General features: G+C 38.4%; 1 protein-coding gene across 1 annotated transcript; it reads left to right on the top strand.

Moving 5' to 3' along the window:
* The first annotated feature begins 2,327 nt into the window (after positions 1-2,327).
* On the top strand, positions 2,328-4,667 carry KLHL34 (kelch like family member 34). The gene has a single exon (XM_063444298.1). The coding sequence runs from the start codon at positions 2,798-2,800 to the stop codon at positions 4,586-4,588; it is 1,791 nt and encodes a 596-aa protein (XP_063300368.1). The 5' UTR covers positions 2,328-2,797; the 3' UTR covers positions 4,589-4,667.
* The last annotated feature ends 20,770 nt before the right edge of the window (positions 4,668-25,437 follow it).

The raw sequence follows: 25,437 nt of genomic DNA, 5'->3' as shown, positions 1-25,437 counted from the left end.
GAAGTTGTTTTGGTGACTATAGTGTCCCTTTATTTTAGGTGTGTGGAGGTACCACTTAAAGAACACTCCAAACTCTAAACACGAGTATAGGTTTTAATGTTGCATTGCTCCTTTAGAGATAGGTGTCAAAGAACCAAGCTATGTTTGAGTGCCACATTCGCACTCTGGCTAGTCACACACCAACTACTTTTCTTCTTTCTCAGCAATGAATAGAAACCAAGAGATAGCTGTGTGCATGTGTAGTTGGTGACTTGGGATAATGGTGCACACCTCCCACTACTTACAGTTTTAGGAACTTGAAAGGGGAGTAGGTAACTTTTTTTTTGTGCATATTTTTTAAGTATTATGTACAGTTGCAAGAAAAAGTATGTGAACCCTTTGGAATGATATGGATTTCTGCACAAATTGGTCATAAAATGTGATCTGATCATCATCTAAGTCACAAAAATAGACAATCACAGTCTGCTTAAACTAATAACACACAAAGAATGAAATGTTGCCATGTTTTTATTGAACACACCATGTAAACATTCACAGTGCAGGTGTAAAAAGTATGTGAACCCTTGGATTTAATAACTGGTTGAACCTCCTTTGGCAGCAATAACTTCCACCAAACCTTTCTTGTAGTTGCAAATCAGATGTGCACAACGGTCAGGAGTAATTTTTGACCATTCCTCTTTACAGAACGGTTTCAGTTCAGCAATATTCTTGGGATGTCTTGTGTGAATCGCTTTCTTGAGGTCATGCCACAGCGTCTCAATCAGGTTGAGGTCAGGACTCTGACTGGGCCACTTCAGAAGGCGTATTTTCTTCTGTTTAAGCCATTCTGTTGTTGATTTACTTCTATGCTTTGGGTCATTGTCCTGGTGCAACACCCATCTTCTGTTGAGCTTCAGCTGTTAGACAGATGGCCGTAAGTTCTACTGCGAAATGTCTTGATAAACTTGGGAATTCATTTTTCCTTCGATGATAGCAATCCGTCCAGGCCCTGACGCAGCAAAGCAGCCCCAAACCATGATGCCCCCACCACCATACTTCACAGTTGGGTTGAGGTTTTGATGTTGGTGTGCTGTGCCTCTTTTTCGCCACACATAGTGTTGTGTGTTTCTTCCAAACAACTCAACTTTGGTTTCATCTGTCCACAGAATATTTTGCCAGTACTGCTGTGGAACATCCAGGTGCTCTTGTGCAAACTGTAAACATGCAGCAATGTTTTGTTTGGACAGCAATGGCTTCCTCTGTGGTATCCTCCCATGAAATCCATTCTTGTTTAGTGTTTTACGTATTGTAGATTCGCTAACAGGGATGTTAGCATTTGCCAGTGACTTTTGTAAGTCTTTAGCTGACACTCTATGATTCTTCTTCACCTCATTGAGCAGTCTGCGCTGTGCTCTTGCAGTCATCTTTACAAGACGGCCACTCCTAGGGAGAATAGCAGCAGTGCTGAACTTTCTCCATTTATAGACAATTTGTCTTACCGTGGACTGATGAACAGCAAGGCTTTTGGAGATACTTTTATAACCCTTTCCAGCTTTATGCAAGTCAACAATTCTTAATCGTAGGTCTTTTGAGGGCTCTTTTGTGCGAGGCATCATTCACATCAGGCAATGCTTCTTGTGCACAAACCCAGAACTGGTATGTGTTTTTTATAGGGCAGGGCAGCTGTAACCAACACCTCTAATCTCATCTCATTGATTGGACTGCAGTTGGCTGACATCTCACTCCAATTAGCTCTTGGAGATGTCATTAGTCTAGGGGTTCACATACTTTTTCCACCTGCACTGTGAATGTTTACATGGTGTGTTCAATAAAAACATTTAATTCTTTGTGTGTCATTGGTTTAAGCAGACTGTGATTGTCTATTGTTGTAACTTAGATGATGATCAGATCACATTTTATGACCAATTTGTGCAGAAATCAATATCATTCCAAAAGGTTCACATACTTTTTCTTGCAACTGTATGTAGTGCATTAAAATGCATTAAATTCCTGTATATAAAATTATTACATATAGTGTAGTATATAGCATAGTAAAGCACAAGGACTATCATTATGTATAGCATAGAAAATACATGCAGTGCAAAACTTTAGTTCCAAGTATATAGCTAGCAGTGAAGAAGCCCTTGTTCTATTATTCAGATTTTTGAAATTAGTTGAAGCAACAAATACTATTTCTTTGTCTATATCCTAATGGCCTCCTTTTAATCTCCCGTCCAGCTCTGTCCTCTGAGTGCTATGCAGAGTTTGTCTTGTGTGCGTATTCTATTCCTGTAACTGTGAGTTATGTTGAGATCATTCACCGCAGGCAGAGATACACATATCAGGCAATAGAAGTGACTAATCAGGATGTTTACAATAGTATTCCAAATTCGGCGACTCTGAAACTAATCCACGGCTGTTGATTTGATCTTTGAACAAATGTTACAATTGGAGAGACAAAGGGTCATCTGAAGAGCTTTTCAGGCAGAAGCTTCTTTAATTCTGTCCGTTGCTGAGGCTGAATGCTAGATTCCACTTCTTCTCGATTGTGGAACAAGAACGTAGTCTGCAGTAAAAGGAAATCTCTGCACACCGTCTGGACCATACATCTAACTATCGAGAAGGTCTGGAGTGCAAAGGCCAGATTTTTTTCAATAACAAAGGATGCATTTTTTAATGAGACTTGGTTATTGCTGTCGCTATCTGGTCCTTGGAGGTGAGGATATAAATTATAAAAACATTTAATGAAATGTTGAAACATATTATGCTAAGTGCTGCTCTATAACGACTTGCTCTATAGTCTAAATCATTATGCATCATGAGTTATTTTCTATCTTTCTGCAAGTCCCATCGAGGGCTGGTGTTTACGCAGTTCCAGATGCTCCGAGCTCAGGGACAGTTATGTGATGTTTCTTTAGTAGTGGATGGACATGAATTCCCAGCACATAAGTCCTTATTGGCTTGTTCAAGTGACTACTTTCGAGCAATGTTTAAGGAATATACTAAGGAGTCAAAGGCTGCTGTAGTTCATCTTAATGTGATATCAGTCACGGGACTAGAAAACATTTTGGATTTTATCTACACATCATGGCTATCACTTTCAATGTATAGCTTAGAGGACACGCTTGAGGCGGCATGCTATCTGCAAGTAATGGATGCTATACTTTTGTGCAGCAAATTTCTAATCAATAACTGTGACTTGGAAAACTGCTGTTTTGCTGCCAACATTGCAACAAAATTTTACCTATTAGATGCAATAGAATCAACTGAGAAATACATTATTAATAATCTTTGGATACTTTTACAAGAAGATAGAGAGGAAATGGAGCTGCTTGAGTTGAACATGAAGTCAATGATGACCTTGGTAAAATCAGACGATATTCCAAAGGTACATGAAAAAAGCTTGTTGAATTTAATCCTTAAATGGCTGCAGTATGATAGAACCAGGCTCTTAAATGCTAAGGTCTTATTTGAAAATGTGCGATTTGGGTTGCTCCCATTGGATACTTTACGGCAACTCTACACTCAGTCTGAGGTTCCATTGACAGCCTCTATTAAAAACCTCATCATAAAAGCATTAAATTACCATTCCTATCCCACAAAACAGCCCATTTTACAAGAAAAATACAGTACCTTGCGGAACCAAAAAGAATGGATAGTATTAGTAGGAGGAGATGCTAATGGGGAACTTGTTGAGAATGTTCTAGGATTTGATGTATACAATCACAAGTGGCGTATGGTAACAAATCTCAAGCAAAAAGTTCAGCTTCACTGCATTTGTGTTATTGGGAACTTCCTGTATGTGCTTGGGGGAGAAACTCCAGAGAACATAAGTGAGCACACTAAAGAAATTGCTTTATGCGTCACCAATGTTGTTTATCGCTATGATCCAAGGTTTGACCAGTGGATACAAGTTGCTAGCATGTTAGAGAAACGAGCACAGTTCTCTTGTTGTGTTGTAGACAATTACATATACTCAATGGGTGGGAGAGGAATAGAGCAGGCCATTCTTTCATCTGTGGAAGTCTATGATGTCAGCCGGAATACTTGGACAAAATCGAAAGACTTACCTTGTAAAGTTCATGGTCAAGCGAGTACAGTTCACAAAAATGTAATTTACATTTCTGGAGGAAAGTTTACCGGTCAAGTAAATAGTAGTAAAGATGTGTACTCTTTCAATAAATTGGAAGGGCAGTGGAAAAAGCAAGCTCCTATGACTATTGCACGGTTTGGACATCAGATGGCCACTGTAAACGATGACATCTTCACATTTTTAGGAATATATGAACCTTTTTCTGACATTGAAAAATATGATCCACTGCACAATCAGTGGACCCGTTTGAGACCAATGTCTTTTGACCGTTTTTGCTATGGTTTAGTGGTGGTGGAACAGACTGTACTCATGCTTGGGGGAAAGAAATGGCAAGATGCACAAGAGGTAGCCACGCAAAATATCGTAGGGTATGACGCAGAAAATGATTGTTGGGAAGAAATATGTAGTCTGGCTTTTCCATTTTCAGGACTGCGGTGTGCAGTACTGAAGATGTCAGATGCTAACCAACCTGAAGAAAGGGAATATACATCATGCCCTCAAATTAAACTACGTTGAAATGTATTAAAGTATTATTAATGCACTTTCAATTATATATATGCAGAGATATATAAAGGATGGATAGACAGATAGATAGATAGATAGATAGATAGATAGATAGATAGATAGATAGATAGATAGATAGATAGATAGATAGATAGATGGTACTGATGGAATGGTAAGCACAACTTGTTTTGTAAAATGATATAAAATAATTAAAACTGCTCCACAATGTAAACTGATCCAAAAACTGTGCATATTGGCTCATGACATTAATGTAACTGAGTGGACAAATGATAGCATAAATAATCAGTGGTGTTCATTCATAGGAAGGAAATGCTATTTGTGTAGTGCCTTCATAGTAGGTGTTGGATGTCTGGTTCAGTTTAATGTTTATATTCGTGATGTTAGATGACATATTCAAGGCATGCTATATCTGAAGTTGATGTTGTGTGGTGTGTTAAATATAACATTTATTGAAAAAGGGGATAGGTAGTATTGTTTGGGACCTAACAGTCAATGCAACTAATGTTTATGCATCTAGGACATAAAGTGTAATGATACTTTAACAAATCAACTTCAGATGAATGGGACTTAAAACGATTAGTTTCAGATTACAGTGAGCTGCCAATGTTACCCAACAGCAGCAAGAAAAACAGTAAGTTACTTGCTAAAGGGGAAAGAGTGGTCAGTAGTAGAAATAAAAGCATATTTATGCCGTATCTGGATTGATGCCGTGACCTGTTTTGAACACTTTTGGTGTTTTTTTTTTTTTTATAAAGGCAAACCTGGAGCAATATTCAACAGTACATAGACATAGCAAAGACATTCCATTAATTTTCATAGCGATTGCTCTATTTGATTTAGATAAATATGGTCTTGCATCGAAGTAAAGAGACCATAGCTTAAAAAAAGATTTACAGAGTTTAGAGGGAATTAAGAGAATTAAGTTGTCAACATATAGAAACCAGAAAATACCTTAAATGGATACTCTAAGCACCAAAACAACTTTAGCTTAATGAAGCAGTTATGGTGTATACACCATGTCACTGCAGTCCAACTGCTTAATTCTCTGCAATTTAGGACTTAAATCACATTTGTTTCTGCTTATGTTGCCATAGCCATACTTCCTCTGGCTGGGATTTGCAAAGCCAACATGTAAACTGAGATCGTTTTCAACCAGTACAGTGTGTTTACTTTAAAAGTATTTATTTCCTGCTCTGTTATTTGAACTTGAATCACACACATGATATTCCAGCAGGTTATTAGCAGAGCAGGAGATAAGACATTCTAAACTAACTAGAATGTGCAATAAAGGAAGTTTAATAATTAGATTTCTCTTTACAGGAAATGTGTAAGGAGACCATCTAGGTCACATGCAGGGAAGTGTGGCAAAGGATACATAAACAAAATTATTTAATGACTGGATGGCAGACAATTGAGCAGGGGCATGAACTATGCACCAAAACGGCTTCATTAAGCAAAGGTTGTTGTAGTGCTTCTAGTGTCAATTTAAGAAAATAAAAACAGATCAGTCTCGTGCTCAAGCACCGGAACACAGCACAAATGGATATCATATTTATCAACACACATGTGTCAACAAAACCAAATTAAGTCCCTTTGCACAACCTAAAATCCATATATATATAATATGGAATAAAATAATGCGTGTTGTTCTCTACTTAGGGTAAATTAATTTATAGTTGTTCATGAGAATGTCCACTTATGTCTCATAGACTTCAACTTTTAGCTGAAAGCATCAGGATTTAGCCATTGTAGTGCTACTAAACACCTCTCTTACTTGAACATTTATTGGGATATGAGAAAGTGTGCAGGGAAATATTTTGGTTAAAATATTTGAAGTGGTTATAAAAAGGTAAATGAATCATTTTGAAAAGAAACAAGTTGTAGGCCCGAGGCATATGAACACGGAGAGTGAAAGACTGTGTAATGAGAGAAATACTACTTTGCAGAAAATAAATGTGTGGTAAAGGCATCCCAGTGGACCTAGTAAAGGCCAGTTTACTTCAAGGAGATCACGTCAAACTAATCTTATTGATTTTTTGATTGGGTAACTAAAATTTTAGATCAGGGTGGTGCAGTAGACATTGCTTACCTAGATTTCAGTAAGGGGTTTGACACTGTTGCACATAGAAGGCTGATCAATAAACTGCAATATTTAAGTTTGGATTCCAATATTGTTGAATGGGTAAGGCAGTGGCTTTGTTGAGGGTTGTAGTCAATGGAGTATATTCGAAGCTTGGGCTTGTCACCAGTGGAGTACCTCAGGGATCTGTACTTGGACCCATTCTCTTTAATATTTTTATTAGTGATATTGCGGAAGGTCTTGATGGTAAGGTATGTCTTTTTGCTGATGATACAAAGATATGTAACAGGGTTGATATTCTAAATGATTTGGGATAACTAGAAAAATGGTCAGAGCTGTGGCAACTAACATTTAATGTGGATAAGTGCAAGATAATGCATCTTGGACGTAAAAACCCAAGAATATTTGTTACAGTCTTAACCTCAACATCTGAAAGGGGTAATTATTTTGGATGACTTAAAGGTAGGCAGACAATGTAATAGAGCAGCAGGAAATGCTAGCAGAATGCTTGGTTGTATAGGGAGAGGTATTAGCAGTAGAAAGAGGGAAGTGCTCATGCCATTGTACAGAACACTGGTGAGACCTCACTTGGAGTATTGTATGCAGTACTAGAGACCGTATCTTCAGAAGGATATTGATACTTTAGAGAGAGAAGGGCTACTAAACTGGTTCATGGATTGCAGAATAAAACTTACCAGGAAAGGTTAAAGGAACTTAATATGTATAGCTTGGAGGAAAGACGAGAGAGGGGATATGATAGAAACATTTAAATACATAAAGGGAATCACACAGTAAAGGAGGAGACTATATTTAAAAGAAGAAAAACTACCACAACAAGAGGACATAGTCTTAAATTAGAGGGGCAAAGGTTTAAAAATAATATCAGGAAGTATTACTTTACTGAGAGGGTAGTGGATGCATGTAATAGCCTTCCAGCTGAAGTGGTAGATGTTAACACAGTAAAGGAGTTTAAGCATGTGTGGGATAGGCACAAGGCTATCCTAACTATAAGATGAGGCCAGGGACTAATGAAAGTATTTAGAAAATTGGGCAGACTAGATGGGCCAAATGGTTCTTATCTGCCGTCACATTCTGTGTTTCAATATTTCTACGTTTCTAGTTCAGTAAAGTAGTGGAAGGATGTTTGGGATTTGCATTTGGCTGACCTAATGGAAAATATAAGATGGAGACTCACTATGGCAAACTGGAGGTACTAATTGGTTTTATGACTAATCACAATCTGTACTCAGTGGCTACATTATTATGTAGAGCATCTTGTTTAAACTAATAGCTACAAAAGCAGAGAGAACTTTGAGAACAGGCAAAAGCTTACAGGAACTCAGTAGTTTGCCCTTCGGTAAATCCCCACTCACGTCTCAAACTAGTTTTTGCTCATTTGTGCCATAACAGAATGAACCTATAGCTTTTGCACCCATAAGGGCAGCTCAGAACCGAAATGCTGGCAAGTTCTCTTACAGTAACACCGGATAGCTAATAAATGATTGCTAAATGATAGAATAAAGAAGGTGTTTGTTTGTAACTTTTACCACGTTAATATTTTTGATGCTAAACATAGTGGTGTTTGCATATCACTAACAACTAACAATCTAGGATTCTCAGACTGTACTTTGCAAATTTTAAAGTGTACAGTTTGTAGACTTACAGAATATAACATAATATACAATGCACATATGTATTAAGTATGTGGTTAAAAACTATATATTGTTTATCATACAGAATAAGCAGTTGTTCAAGTTGACAGAAATGCCATAAATACCTGTATTCTTAAAGAGACACTCGGAGTACCAATACAACTTTAATGCATTTGATGTGTTTTGGCCTCTAAATATGCTTGCATCCTTAAATCTTTATAGTTTTTGAATAATATAAATAAATGCTTTGCAGAATGCTGCACTATAAGCCTGCCTCTTTCGCCACAGCACTTAACTCAAGAAAAATACTTCCTTATCAAATGTATGTACACAGCTCAGCCACAGACAGTACGGAATCATCTGAACTACAGAACAACCTTCATTAGAAGGAGAGAAAACCCAGGGAGAAATATAGTAAGGATATCAGTAACTATTTGCAGTTTCTGCAAAATATATATATATATTTTTTTTAAGAAAAACTATCAAGATTTGAGCATGCAAAAAATACAGCATATCGTTGAGGGCAAAATCTATCAAATCTATAAAATGTATTAAAATTTTATTGTGGACGGAGTGCCCCTTTAAGCAGTGGGTTACAGAAATACGCTTCTGTACACACAACCCAATGAACATCAAAAAAAGGTCATGACGGCTTCGCTCCTGTCAGAGAATGATAGTGTGGGGTGAGATTATATATCCCTACCATTAGTGAACATTGCATGAAAAGTTCTTCTCTGTAGCATGTAGATTACCACGGTTACAGGAAGGCAATCCTAGAATTAATGATGATTCATACAACATGTAAGCTCTACATACCACAGGGCAAAACTTTTTTTTATGTGCTGCTCGTTGAACGTATTAGCCAGAAACTGTCAATTCTGATCCAATATAGTATGTGTAATAGCATAAACAATATAGAGGCATTGGGTGTTAATGCAATCACATTAATCTTAATGCTGATTTAGAGAAAAATAACATTGCCTCTAGATTTGTATTGAAATGTTATTCAATTATTTTTCAAGACTCTATAAGTTATAAAAATTCAATGAACTTTAATTAAGCATATTACGTATGTAACTTTGCAATATTCTAGGAGTAATTATTGTTTACCTGTCTTAAGGTAATGATCAGATATTCTGTTGTGGAAGAATCCACACATAAACTCAACATGCGTACAGATTCAACTTTTTTAAGTATGCAGATTTTTTTTTTATATATAACTAAAGGATATATGTAATGCATATGTGAATATTCAAAATATCCCTAAATGTTTATTAGTTATTTTGTTAATACAATTGTTAAAGAACACTTTGCATTCTGTGTCATTATGTGAAATTCTTATGGAAATGTTAGTTGGTGCCAATATACAAACATATGATTTCATATAAAATATGAATGTGGACATTAAGTGATTTTAAGTTCTCAACATATTCTGAAGGATAAAATAAGTATCAATTGAGTCAAAATCAAGAACCATTCCCTGTAAAAAAATATTAAGATACGTAATGATGATTGAGGATGAAGTAGTAGTATTGTTGTATAATATAACATACATCATATGTAATGTACAACTATTGGTCTATTACACAATAGTAAGGATGCAATAATCTAATAATAAGCATCTTCCATATTATTCAGGCTGTTGCAGAATTTTGAATTCCTCTGTAGAGCTCATATCACACCCGTAGTATAGAATACGGACCATAATGACGAGCGATTTTAGGATGACCCAATACTATGAATGCTATGAGGTTCCAGATATTTTGAAGATGTTTTACTTACTGCTGCTGCTTCAGTTATGGAGATTGTGGGGAGAGTCAGGCTTTAGAAAGCCCCTAATTTTACATAAGGTCGAGCTTTTAATCCATGCACTGTGTATTACAATTTAAAACCAGGTTAAAGGGTGAAGAGGCTCCCTATTAATAACAAGAGGGACTTGGCAAAGAGTCCCAATGTTTACCCCATGGACAATGCTTGATGTAAGCGATGCTAGATCATTGATCCCAAATAGCTAACAGCAGTTAAACTAGACAAATGGTCCAATTGTTTACTTTGTTCTTTACCATCAGGCCTGTTCCCTCTAAAAATATTAAATATGTGCCCATATTGGACAAGATAATTGTCGACCAAATGTTCAAGTAATTATTGAACTAATATATGGAAACTGAGAGAAAATGAAAAATGTACGTATAAAATAAATACTATTCTAATGTAGACGCCATTGAAATGATTCTGTCTGGCAAGGCTCAGGGACCTGACAGCTTTACAATATCTTACTATAAGTCCTTCTCTGGCACTTTAGGACCTTATTTATCTGATTTATTTAACCATTATTGGACCTATGGAGTAATGCCAGGGGAGGCTTTGTGTGCTCAAATTATAACATAACTTAAACCTGGTAAAACACCTAATTCATGTTCAAATTTCCGCCCAATTTCATTGATACATAAAGATACAAAATTATACTCTAAAATATTGGCTAATCGATTGTCAATTAAAAATGGGAAAACTTGTGCCAAAGACCAGGTGGGCTTTGTTTTGAACTGTCAGGCCCTGAATAGTACAAGACGTTTAATAAATTTGATGCACCAAATTAAACTAAATTGCACGTCTTCTCTGCTCTTATCTTTAGATGCAGAGAAGGCATTCGACAGTATTCATTGGAATTTCATGAAAGAGGTTATGTCGAGGTTTCATATTCCAGATTCTTTCATCAAGGCTGTATTTGCGCTATATTGTAACCCAACAGCTACGGCTTTATTTCTGAAGATTTTACTTTATTCTAATAGAACCAGACAGGGGTGTCTGTTGTCGTCGCTTTTATTTGTGTTAGCAATGGAGGCCCTGGCTGAATCAATAAGACAGTCTGCAGGTATTAAGGGCATTGCGGCAGCAGATAAAGAACATAAGATAGGCATTTTTGTAGATGACATAGATTGACCTCGGTTCCACCATTAATGTCTATCTTGCAAGAATTTGGCAAAATTTCTCATTACAAACTGAATACAAATAAAAACACAGGCACTTTCCTACTTTATACCATGGCAAGAATTGAATATTCTAAAAGATGAATTTGACTTCGACTGGAGAGAATCATATATTTCCTATTTGTGCATCAATCTATGTAAACCTAGCTACGTTCTGGCCCTCATTTATGGAGGACATTGAGAGGTGGTGTGGTCTTAAAATTTCATGGTTAGGTAGATTTAATTTGGTTAAAATGACTCTCCTTCCCAAAATGTTATATTTCCTTACAGCGATTCTCCTCACTACACCATTATCCTTTTTTAGGATGGTTCATTCTGCCCTTCTGACATTTATATGGAATCGGAAGCCTTGCAGAATTCAATTGGCTATCTTAAAAAAGTTAGTGGAGCTATTGGTTTTCCAAACTTTATTCATTATTACTTTGCGACTAATGTGACCAAGCTCTTAAATTTCATCTGGATCATGGATGCCCCCTGTGGCTTGAGATGGAGGCTACACAATTTTTCCTCATTTAATAAAAGAAGTGCTGTGCTTGCCTCTGTCCCAACGGCCGTGGGTGTTGAACATGTTTCCTACTACCAAAGTCACTATTAAGGATTGGGATGTCTTTTATAAAAAGGATCAACCTTTCTACTACCTGGTCCATGGCTGCTCCCTTGTGGGTTTTGCGATTTGCGTTACTGGATCTAGATGTGGAATATTGGCTTTCCCATTCTGTCATACATATTAATGATTTATTTTTGTGTAATAAGTTTTTACCTTTTCACCAATTACAGACCAAGTTTGGTCTGGACGCCTCTGATGCCTTGATGCACAGACAGATGGTGGATTTACTTTGTGATCATTTTAATGTGTCTGATCTGAACATACATAAAGTTGAACACTGAACACTGATCTGAACATACATAAAGTTATAATGTCATCATTAGAAAAAAAGTATCATTCAGATCCTGGTCAGAAACGCACCATCTCGATGTGCTATACTTATTTTGCTGGGGAATCTGGTCCAAAATTAGACTTTTAAAATTGCAACTATCTCAGACTAACACATGCTGGAGGAGTGCGGTCAAACTGGTCTCTGTATCATGTCTTTTGGTCTTGCCAATAATAACTCACTATACTTTATTGAAAAAACATTACATATTGTATCGGATGATATGTGTAAATTGTTTTCCCGTTTTTTTTTTTTTTTAGTTTTTGAGTTTTTTTTTATGTATGTTATTTACATATATATTCATATTATATCATTATTCTTACGGTTATGGAAGCAAATGTATCTATAATAAAAATCATTTGAGAAGAAAGCATTGATTTAATGCTTTCCTATGGGGAAAATACATAGTATTCTTGAATTGGATAAAACTTTCTTTCTAAATTGGAAGTAAGATTGAGAAGGACAATTAAAGTAACAAAATATTAACGCTTTACACCCACCCTTTGTTGGTGAACCTTCATATGACACTGATAAACCAATAATTCACTTAGTCATTGTTTGTCTAGTATTATGAGTATGACCAGTTTGGTAAACCGCTTCTACTATAAACTGTATATAACTTCTGTCTATTATGTTCTAATCCCTCTTAAACACCCCCATTGCTTAATATTTATTGTTCCTGCCTGAGCTGGAACTGCATTCCACTTATCATCGGATACTGGCAAGTCAGAACCTAGATATTATTTATTATAGCTTATGTTACGTGATCAAATACAATAAATGATCATTTTGTTATTTATCAGTTGTTTTTCTATTTCTGTCATCTTTGAAAAATATTAAACAAAAAAAGAATGATAAAAAAATAACTTTTGGCATTTTTTTATGTTTTATGTTTCATTAGATTTATTCATTCAATATTTTTTCAAATAATGGACATTTAACAATAGGCATCATGAGTTATTATATGCATCATGAGTTTGTCATTGCATTGATCAATTAGCTTAGGGCCAGGGCTGTGAAGTCATTAAAAAATTTACAGATTCAGATTAATTGTACCGTATATGCCAAATTGACTAACTTAACAGTTCAGTTCAGATTCTATATGAAGAGCATCAGACAAAGTCATACCTGGCTGGGGAACAGGGCTTTCAGTTCTTACCTGGAAGAGAGTACAGTGGAGAGCCATTAACTGGGCAGAGAGTGAGGGAGGGACTCATCCTCAAGTCTGGAATGGTTTATTTACATGTAAGCTTATACTTCACTGTATACACAGATGTGAATGTCTAGACGGACTACTATGCCTTTAAAAATGTGCATGTTTTATCTTAATGTTTTACAACATGTGGCTTTGTATTTTGACCAGCTTATTTTTTTTACTGTTTGGGCATGATAAGCCTGACTGTATATTAATGCACTGCAAAAATAAAGAATTACAAAAAAATGAATTAAAAAAGAACGGAGTCGAGAGAGGCTTATCTGAGACTGCAGGGGAGAAAGTAGAGGGATGTATTCAAAGCATGGAGAAGCACCAGAATTCAACAGTGCAGCCAGCATGGAGTCAAAACGGAGTTCTGAAAACTCCACACCCTGGTTCGAGCAGCTTATGACAGTCCAGTAAGTAAACCAGAAGGCAAGCCTGTCTTTTAGGGCTGTATAATTGCACAGCAGCAAATAGGAAGATATCTGACGTTTTGGCCTCAATTTAATATTTTTGAATGTGCTTTTTGAATGATCACAATCTGTTAAAAAAACAAAACCTTTTAAATGATTTATATAGAGAAGTCACTATTAAAGTCTATGGAGATTTTTTCAGATAAATCATTTGGACCATTTGTAAAAGCTTATCCAAAAATATTAAATCGAGACCTTTTTTTCTTGGCAGTTTGATTAGAATAAGAACATGTCATCTTCCATAAGAACATAAAGGATACCACACTCTCCAGGTGCATCGAAGACCGGGTTGGTAAAACCCAATTTAAACATGCAACTGTGTACCCAATTCTAAAGAAGCCCAACCTTGACCATACTCCCCATCCAACTACTGTCCTATCTCGCTACTGCCTTTTGCATTCAAGATTCTTGAAAGAGTTGTGTATGCGAGAGTGACAGACTTCCTCGAGTCCAACTCTTTGCTAGACTCACTTCAGTCTGGTTTCCGCGCTAAGCACTCTGTGGAAACGGCACTGACCAAAGTATCCAATGATCTACTCACTGCAAAATCTTGTGGTCACTACTCTATCCTAATTCTCCTAGACCTGACTGCGGCTTTTGACACTGTTGATCATCAACAGCTTCTTCTCATCCTCTGCAATATCGGTCTACAAGATATTGCTTTGTCCTGGTGCTCCTCCTTCCTCTTTCAGTGTTTCTTTCTCTGGCTCTGCTTCTTCTCCCCAACTCCTCTCTGTTGGTGTCCCCCAAGGTTCAGTCCTTGGTCCCCTATTGTTCTCCATCTATACTCCATCTATACAAGTCAACGGTGCTACCATCAGCTCCACCATGCAGGCTCGCTGCCTAGGTGTTCTCTTTGACTCCGACCTCTCCTTCAAGCCTCATGTTCAGTCTATCGCCAAATCCTGTCGCTTCCATCTCAAAAACATTGCACGCATCCGACCCTACTTAACGCCAAATGTGACTAAGGTGCTGGTCCATTCCACTGTCCTTTCTTGCCTTGACTACTGTAATCCACTTCTCAGTGGTCTTACGTGCTCCCAACTTGCGCCGTCACAGTCCATAATTAATGCGGCGGCGAGGCTCATTTTCAAATCATAATGCTGCTCCCACCTATCTATCCTCCCTAATGCACAAGTATGTCCCATCTAGGCCCTTACGATCTGCTGAAGACTTACGTCTATCTTCTGCCCGTACTCCTCTGATGCTCATCTTCAAGACTTCTCGAGGGCTGCACCGTTCCTGTAGAACTCGATTCCCTCCTCCATTAGATGCTCACCACTCCTTCAAAAAATTCATTAAAAACACACTTCTTCATAAAAGCGTATCAATTAAACTGTTAATAGCTCCCAACTGATTCCTCTCTTGCAACTGTCACTAGTCTAATACTATCCTTACCTTTTGTGTCACTTTACCCCACTCACTCTAGAATGTAAGCTCATTGAGCAGGGCCCTCAACCCCTCTGTTTCTGTGTGTCCAACTTGTCTGGTTACAACTACATGTCTGTTCGTCCACCCGTTGTAAAGTGCTGTGGAATTTGATGGCGCTATATAAATAATAACATAATAATAATTTAGTAGATATTAGCAGAAAGAAGGTCCAGGCACTTGAAAGAGGCAGATTTATTGAAAACTGAATGTGCAACTTTTGGCCTTCACAGAGGCCTTTGTCAAGCTTGAGTACCTTGAGTACCTGGACCAACTTTTAGTAATATTTTCCATAAGAACATCTGCAATCTTGCAGTTATTGACATAACGTGCTTCATAAATGCTCAATTCATGGACTATGGAGCATTCTTGGTGAGTTTACATAACCTGAACCAATTTGCTTTCTTTTTACATACTGAATTATATATTTGCATGTTTGTAATATTAAATCTTTGTACTTGGCTGCTCTATTTTCTAAAATAGGTTATTCACAGAAATAAATCATTAAGATTTGATGTAGATTTTTTGATATCAAAAACAAAAAAAAATATTTCAAGATACAGGGGGCATTCGCCTTTCTATGGGCAAACACACTGGTACAACCATACCCTCTTCTTAATAAAAAAACAAGCTGAAGACCAGAGGTACCACAGCTGAAAATCAATTGAGTTTTTGGCCAAAAATGATGCAAATAACTTATAAAGCAAAAAGTAAACAAATAATTTTAGAGTAGGTGTAGACTACATAGGGGGCGGTACATAGTCAAAATTAACCAGGCACAGTCATGGTCAAAGTTAGTCAAGACATAATTGAAAGTTGGTAATATTTATAGCTTACTAGGAAGCAATCAGGTAACCTGTTCTACTTATGTTATAAACACTCATGATGGTTGACTATGTCTGCAGATTAAAGCTATCAAATGGCTCTCATTTTGGATCAAGTTCCCTCTGTCCCTCGTACACTATCCTAGTTTTGCTTCTTTTTTTAGAATTTAATTATTTGGTGTGTAGGAATGTACTATAGAAGTACTGTAGAACTTCACAGCTATTTTATTGACAATATATAGAAGGCGTATGCCTGAAGTTGTGGGAGGGATTTATGGCCTATATAAACCCAGCAAACCCCCTGCTTACCTGTCTTCATCGATTCCGGAAATTCCCGCCTTCTCTTCCGGCCAAGGAGACCTCTAACGTCATATTTTCGCGACGCGCCAAAAAATACTGTCGGGTAACTGTACCACTAATTCGTGAGTATAACACGCGGACCGAGGCATTCGTCGAGTTCTACCATGAACTGTAAGTAACTTTCACCCATACGAACAGGCTCATTCATCTTCAAAGCATTTTTTTCGCCCGCCGGCAGTCCCTCTGCATCTCTCTCTGCTTTGTGTTCGTGAGTATAATGAGGGTAGCCAACACACGAACGGCTAATCGTAAGTCTTACAGCATCTTTCCTGCTACTTGTCAATTACTCTCACATTCAGCTGCACGGTCTCTTTCATCTACTTGGCTCATGTTGAATCTTTCCGGTACCTAACAGGTCAATGTCGGTTTTGTTACATACAGCGTTTACTTGTTTTTATGCCTAAGTTCAAACGTACAGCAGTACCCTTATCAGGATAGCACATGGTTACATTCACTGTGTAATTCATACAATGAAGTGCTTTTTGCTACATAAGTATGTCATGTTAAGTTTTATTTATGCTCTGCTGCTGCATCTCATTAGCCCAATTTACTCAAGGCTGTGTTTTAATAGGATGTCGACTTTGCTCATTTTCTTCCCTCCTGTTAAAGTTTATACAAATTCGGTGTCACTGATTGCAACAGGTGCCGCTCCATTTACGGAGGTAGCCCCTGCCCTCCCCCCTCCCCCCCCAAAAGAGAAAAATAAATAAATAAATAAATGATAAAAAAAAAAAAAATATACGATTAAAGAGGGGGGGAAGCCTTTTCGACAAGATTTGTTTTAACATCCGAGCCTTTCACCTGCCAGGAAGTGAATACATGGACATACAAACTGTGTACTGGTATCTGATGGTATGGCCATCGGTTTAATAAACACGTTAGCGGATACCTGTTTATAGCGAAAGGAGGAAGCGCAGTGTTAAATGCCATTTAAATAAAGAGAGTGAATTTTTATTTTTGCTAATACGCCTGTGATGTTTCTAAGAAAACCCTGCTACCCACAGCGACACCGTTTAGTGAGCAGGGGAATTCGCTTTGTGTCGATCTTAAATTTTAGGTGTGAAATGAACCTTTACATTTTCCATGTTGTTCTACGGAGCCCTTTCATCATGCATGTAAGACCGCTGGTAAATGAGGGACTACATGTAAGCTCTGTGGGCAAGACATCATTCTAATACGCCTATGTTGATACGCCTATGTTTTCTGGAACTATCACATCCCCTAGCCTCTCTCAGGTGTGTGGCCATTGACCATGTACCGACCCCACTCCGGGGGGGAGATCGGGGCAAACTCCTGTTACAGAGAGAGACATATTGGATAACACGGTTGGACACTATCTCGCCCAGGGGCTTGAACGAAAAATGTTCCTTTACTATGTTCCTATGACTCCCTAGTATTAGGTTGATTATAGCACACAGCATTTCATCATTATTTGGGGTATAGAGATGTGTATCCTTCCACTATTTGGACGGTGTCCAAGTAATAATTTAATAATTTAGTACTGCTTTTTACAAAATTTTATTCTTTATTCAATATAAAGAGAATTTTTTAGCTATTATAAAAACAATTTTTTGTTACTTACATATTGATTGGGGCAGAGCAAGATTAGGGGTAAAGGAAATAGTCCTATACTCACATATTGAGAGTGGACCTATTGCATATGGGCAAATCGGTTATGTTTATTATTTTTACTAGGCACTGTTGTAGTCCCTTACCTTATAGATTCATTGTACATTGTATATACTGGCACTGCTTTGCATTTTTCACTAGTTGCACATTTGACATATGTTAACGTTTTTATTATTTCACTTTAGCATAGAGGCAGAGCACCATATAATAACAGACATACTCCGGCCTCAGTAGCAGGCAATTGTTTCTCCCTAGATACATTGTTATAATTATGTTCACACCATACACTACAGGCATATATATAGCCTTTTACCAGCAAGAACACACAGACTCTAAGTGATCGCAGATCACGATATTCACAGATTGCTACACAGTATAGTTCTCACGTGATATTTGAGGCTATGACCTCACCACTCACTTAAGATATGATATACACATTATCGGTTTGTATATATGCCACATATATGTTTTCCCAATATCTCCTAAATACTATCGACTATCCGCTACTGCTCGTTTAACAATTCTCTTGTTTCCCCTCCTCTCCCGACTGTCCACGGTCCGGTTGCCACGGCAACACATATACACACTGAAGGGCTTGGGAGGTTTGACTCATGCCGCAGTCCGTAAGTGAAGGGTTTGACTAAAGTGACGATGGCGTCCCTGGTTGCCCGGCAACGACATACGGCGAATCAGATACCTCGGATCCGATCATGTGGGTCAGGTACCCGGAAGTGTAGTGTGTCGATGCGGAGGCAGCTGTGATCCGTTCGATGGCGGGAATGGAGGGGTAACACCTGAATATGTAAGTACACTAATTAAGATTCTCCCTATATAAGCTTGCTTGTTTCATTGTTTAAGTTTTCCTGATGAAAGCTCCATGAGGAGCTGAAACGTTGACGTCCTGAACTGAATTAAAGAAAACTTGTATTACTGAGAATTCCTGGAGTGCCGGTATTTTTTGGATATTTATAATTTTTGCTACCAGAGCACCAGGTACCATTGCTTTGTTTTGTTGGAGTGCAAGAATATTCTCTTGTTTATGTTGATAGGCAGACAGAGGTATTGTTACGAAGCACATTGGGGCGTGTTACGGGCTATCCTGTGTATCAGAATGGATAGCGGGTTCTGCAATTTATGTGACTTTCTAGTGAACGTGTCAATCACGTGTAATATCATGCAGGGCGGAGAGTTGCTTTCATGCTCAAGGCATGTAGGGATTAAAAGTGCCCCCTTTGCTTGCTGTATTCCAGTTTTAACGGACATGTCTGCGTAAATGACATGGATCTACACACCTGTTAGATTGCAAACTCTCCAGCCTTGGAATACTTTTACGCTCATTCTGCGCTACCTGCAACGCACAGACTCAGAGCCGCTCACACGCTGCATACAGATAGTCTTTGTATACAGTGTCTTGTCTACATTACACTATCTGTATACTGGGTGGGAAGGTGATTCCCACTCTTCTCCCCACGCCCCCCTCTCCCATTGTCTGTACACAGTTGCACATTCATGGCAATTGTACATTAATGGAGGGTTCCAGTACACGGAGTGATGGCTTCCCTCGGCACAGTTGGATCATTCGTACATAGATACAATCCCCACAGAAGGCTTGATTAACATGCTGGTGGCATTACAGGAAGTCATACGGGCATCTGATTAGGAGCGCTGATAATGTGTAGATTTGAGAGAACGCCGCTCTGGCTTTCTTTGACCCGCTCATCATTGTGAGGGTCTTTGATTCAATGCACTTACGCTACAAACAAAGCATTGTCTGAACCAGTCCTAATTCATCCTCAGTCAGTGCAGCAATATGCGCTAAATGAAAAACCCGGCGTACTCCTACGCAGACGAGCACATATGTTACCAGACAAGTGCATCTCATTTCACACTGCAGTTCTGGTGGGCGAGCCTCGGCAACGTCAAGTACGTGTCTTAACTATACTATGTACAAGATCATAATATGTATATATATTAAAAAAATAAATAAAAAAAAAGTTTATTCGTATTACATTTCAAATCAAGGCCACGGTCTGGCACCACGAGCCCCGAGGGCTATACATACGATCGTACACGCATTCTAGTTTATACGTCCCGACCATCCGGACCCCACATGCTCACTGGGCACTCCAGTTTCGGTCAAACCATACGATCCTAACTCATTGCTACCCACGTTTCGTTCTGTAGTATGTCCTCTCTCACTAACTACCCTTCCATCTTAGTTAGCAACTGCTGGCTGTTAGGTTCCTAGGTGTCCACTAGTTGTTATTCTCCCCGGCTTCTTCGCCATAGGTTAGTGTTCCCGCGAGGCCAACACCCATCCTCATACTTGGAGGTACTACGCCCCTCGGGCCAAATCATAGCTAGTCGCCTCGCATTGTGGCATAGAGAGGGCCTCATCTGTCACTCCCATTCTATCTTATGTTTAACTTTCACCGAGATGCCGACACCCCGCCACATTATTCAGTGGCCACGCTACCCCCTCGCGCCAACGCATAGATAGAGCCTCTCAAGCCGCTTGGCAAATAGCAGGGCCTCACCTGTCACCAACCTAGAGTAATCGTTTCGCCGCATTGCGGCACTAGCTAGTCAGCCAGCACGCACGCACGCACATGCTCTCACACTCGCACTCCTAGTAAGCCGGGGGGGGGGGGGGTGGGGACGGCACACTACAGACCCATCACGCATAATCACTATGTTTTGGATCCTATGACCACTTCGGGTATCCTAGCGCTTTATTTCCCGCTTTTGCTTCGATTGTGAGTTACATACTCTTACAGTGATGCAAACAGTACGCCAGTACTGTCATACTAGGCTAATCCTGGGCTTTCAATACGTTATCTCTTACGGGCTAAGGGTCCACTAGATACTTAGTTATAGCAGTACGAAGACACCAATATATATATTACCCCAACCTGTCACTCACTGGTGATCCTTAAGTACCACATACACTATGTGCCCAGGCCAAGCTAGTAGACACCATGACCAGCGGTTACTCCTACAACTTGTTTCAGGCATTTCTTACATATTTTCAGTTAAAAACGTATGTTGGGTCTCACGTTGCCTTTCACGTTACACGTTGTACAGGTTTGGCCTTGCATGGGACCATCGTCAGGTCCTCCAGACGCTGACGTACATATGGTGACTGCTTCCAGACTCATGTATTACGGATACTATTTATTACTTCGCAACATTTTGGGGGCATTTAGTACAGTGAGTTCTAGATTACCTTTTATCGACTCATACTATCACTTAACTTTTCACGTCAACGTCACTCATACAAGCAATACAGGATAAGCTCTAGCAATCTGATTTGACCGGGTGAACAGGATTCCCACTCGTTTCATATCGAACGTTGAGGCATCACTCTGCCTCCTTTTCGACCAAACGTATACCATTCAAATCCTTAATCTGCTAATTAGGGACTTGTCTGCACGCTTGACATTCACAGGGTCCTCCATGCGCATTCAATTCATTCATCACGCATTTGACGTCGTTCACATTTCACGTTATTTAAGTTTATGAAGTCCATCAGGAGTTACTTTCGGTCATGCTAGATGTTTCGATTTGGGTCGTAACACCTTAAGCACCCTATAATACTAGCATTTACGATCCCAAGCCTACCATGTAACTGCTATAGGGTACTTGCTATACAACCACATATCGTCTCTGAATTTAAACTACAATCTAAGCTCCTTTTCAGGTTCCTCTCTTGTGCAAGCATTTCCCTACGGTGAGTCACGGATTTGCATTCTATTCCTCGGTTCACATCACAACAGTTAGTTTCATCAGGTGCCTGTTACAGTCCTTTGTCGCTGTGGTTCGATGCAGGTAATCACACCGTGTACGGTCAGGTTAACGCTTGTCCACAAGAGGTTAACACCCTGCTGCGCGTAGTTGGTACAAGTCCACTTGGCCCAAATCATAGGTAGGGCCTCTCTCAAACACAGGGCTGACGGCACGGCCTCGACTCTTATGGGATAGTCCTTATCTTCGCCTATTGGTACCCATTAGTTAGCAGCTCTACTACACGTGAGTTTCCATGGGCATCTGAGTTTTGCATATTTTAAACATGTTACGTTTCCTTCCTCCTCACAGCATGCTACAAGAACTAGCTCCTGGTAACGAATTATCTTTAATAAACACAAACCCTGTCATCTCAAGTTCCCTGCAGTATCCTCCGCCTTAGCCACTTCTGAAGTCCTGACGTCAGACCTTGCTTAAACGTAACAGTTAAGATATAAGAGCACGCAGTCCAGAATTCCTCTGCCGGTCAAAAAAGGTACCGATCATGCCCGGAGTTAGAGTCTACGCAGGTAAGATTTATCTACTAATACTAAGCAAACGTACTCTACGGCTTACGATACGTGTAAGTATTGCATGTGGTTCAGGATAATCTGTGCGTTCCGATTATAATAGTTGCTTGTACAATTTTTGGCACATCTCTCAAACAGTTCATGCTATACATTCGCTCCTCGTTTATTAGTCTCGGCCTCAATCCAAATTCCTTCTCGGGACATTCATTCCGTATTAGGGCCGCCACAGCAGCCTCTAGTTGTCAAGTTCCGACTCATCTTGTAGAGAAGATGGGATGCTGGAAGTCCTCGGCATACAACTGGTACATTCCAAGTCCAGAGAAGAAATCAGGCTCGCTTTCTATAATATGTCTAAATGATGTTGTTATGTTTAATAAATATTACATACTTTTTGGCCCTCTTTTTGCAGGCCTAACCTCGCGTCGGTTTCGGCACACCTCAACCGACTCTTACATATTAAAAACTACACACACTTTAATGTGCGCCCCTTCCATAATCCCGTACACAAATAGAAGGCGTATGCCTGAAGTTGTGGGAGGGATTTATGGCCTATATAAACCCAGCAAACCCCCTGCTTACCTGTCTTCATCGATTCCGGAAATTCCCCTCCCACCACACCCTCTTTTCATATCATTATATCCAGGTGGGCCCTCTTTTTGCAGGCCTAACCTCGCGTCGGTTTCGGCACACCTCAACCGACTCTTACATATTAAAACTATACACACTTTAATGTGCGCCCCTTCCATAATCCCGTACACAAATATTAAATATGTCAAAATGAAATGTGAAATAAAATATTTTAATATAGTTCCAAAACAAAACCTTCACTAAATGGCACATTATTAAGTCATGAAATAACCTGCAATATTCTAGGATTTACCATAAAAACTGAAGTTTCTGTGGACAGATCTTGGGAAGTACAAAGGATATTAAAGATATTTATAAAAAAATATTAATCCTATGGATGTTAAAAACAAAGGTGCTATTATGGTGAATTTATTCTCACTTTATGTATATAAATATAGAATGTGATGTAATAAGAATTTGCGAATCATAAAGGTATTATTCGACACATATAATCTTGCATTGAGGCATTGGTGTATGCAGATAAATTAAAAACACAATTTCTCAAGTCACTTGTAAAAGTATTTTATTTCAAGAGAACAAATGTCATTGACTTTTTTGATGACAAACGAAAAGCAGTATAAATGAGATCTGATATTTGAAGAATGGATGAATGCTTAATTTATGTTATTTAGCCATTGCAAATAAATAATTTTCTGTTAGTTGTCACACATTATATTCATCGATAGGTGGCATTTGTGCATTCGTAATGTATATCTGTTTGGAAAGTACTTCCAGAACAAACATTGGTATAACAAATCCTTTTGGAGAAGTGAAAGAACTATCCAGCAATTAATTTAGCAGTTTCATGTGGTGCATATTTTCAGTAATATATGTATCACATTATGCATCAATACAGAATATTAATTGATTGTTAGACGTGTTAAATGAGGAAATTCAAGCAATCTCACAGGATGCTGGGCCTTTAGAATAAATTCTAGTTGGGTTTCCCGATCTTATCTAAAGATTATGGGCTTTAAAAAACACATATGGGGACCACAAGGTTAAAATGTGTGAATTCTAAACCTCCTACTATAAAGAAATAGCTGACCCTCATAATTTAAAGGAACACTATAGTCACCTAAATTACTTTAGCTAAATAAAGCAGTTTTAGTGTATAGATCATTCCCCTGCATTTTCACTGCTCAATTCACTGTCATTTAGGAGTTAAATAACTTTGTTTCTGTTTATGCAGCCCTAGCCACACCTCCTCTGGCTATGATTGACAGAGCCTGCATGAAAAAAAACTGGTTTCACTTTCAAACAGATATCATTTACCTTAAATAATTGTATCTCAATCTCTAAATTTAACTTTAATCACATACAGGAGGCTCTTGCAGGGTCTAGCAAGCTATTAACATAGCAGGGGATAAGAAAATCTTAGTTAAACAGAACTTGCAATAAAGAAAGCCGAAATAGGGCTCTCTTTACAGGAAGTGTTTATGGAACGCTGTGCAAGTCACATGCAGGGAGGTGTGACTAGGGTTCATAAACAAAGGGATTTAACTCCTAAATGGCAGAGGATTGAGCAGTGAGGCTGCAGGGGCATGTTCTATACACCAAAACTGCTTCATTAAGTTAAAGTTGTTCAGGTGACTATAGTGTCCCTCTAATCCTAAAGCCTACTTGGTAAGTGATGGCTCTATAATGGGTCACATAAAGAAAAAAAACTGGGGTTGAATTTAATAGTTTCTGGGTATTTAGATATTATTGTAAAAGGTAAAGATTTATAGAATAATTTAAGAAACCTAGCAACAGATCATATCATAAATGTGGATCTGAGTAACATATGGTTGATTTTAAACAGCAGCAGGATCACAAGAACAATATTAGCTAATTAGGTCTTCAAATCAATATCAAATTTGAAAGATGATTTTAATAAGTTTGATTGGTCGAGTAAAAGAAGCACTGGTGAATTTCCCACAGGCACAAACCAGTTTGACACATTCAAGTTTTTCTTTTTTCACATATTAATAGAAATTCCAATTAGCAGAACTTTCTCTATTCATGCAGAAAGAGCCCGTCTATTTTATCCAAACATACTTCTTCTCTCAAATTATACAAATACTATTTCAGCACTCATTTTCCTAACCAAAACTGCATATTTATTTTGAATTCATATGGTAATTAAGCAAAATATACCCAGCAAAGGCCTCTCCTCTCATGTGCAAGTTATGTAATGTTTATAAAACATTTACAACCAAATATGAAAAAATAAAGAATACTCCAATATTTGGCTCTAAAAACTACTATAAATACTGGCATATTTCTAAACATAAGTACATTCAGCAAGCTGCGCAGGCAAAGTTTAAAGATGATAAAACACCTTTATTTCAC

This window comes from Pelobates fuscus, chromosome 1 (assembly GCF_036172605.1).
Source record: "Pelobates fuscus isolate aPelFus1 chromosome 1, aPelFus1.pri, whole genome shotgun sequence".
Lineage (NCBI taxonomy): Eukaryota > Metazoa > Chordata > Amphibia > Anura > Pelobatidae > Pelobates > Pelobates fuscus.
The sequence above is the reverse complement of the archived record's forward strand: the minus strand, read 5'-3'. Positions and strand labels throughout refer to the sequence as shown.

Excerpts from the sequence above, each read along its gene's own strand:
- KLHL34 (XM_063444298.1), top strand. The coding sequence starts at position 2,798 with ATGAGTTATTTTCTATCTTTCTGCAAGTCCCATCGAGGGCTGGTGTTT.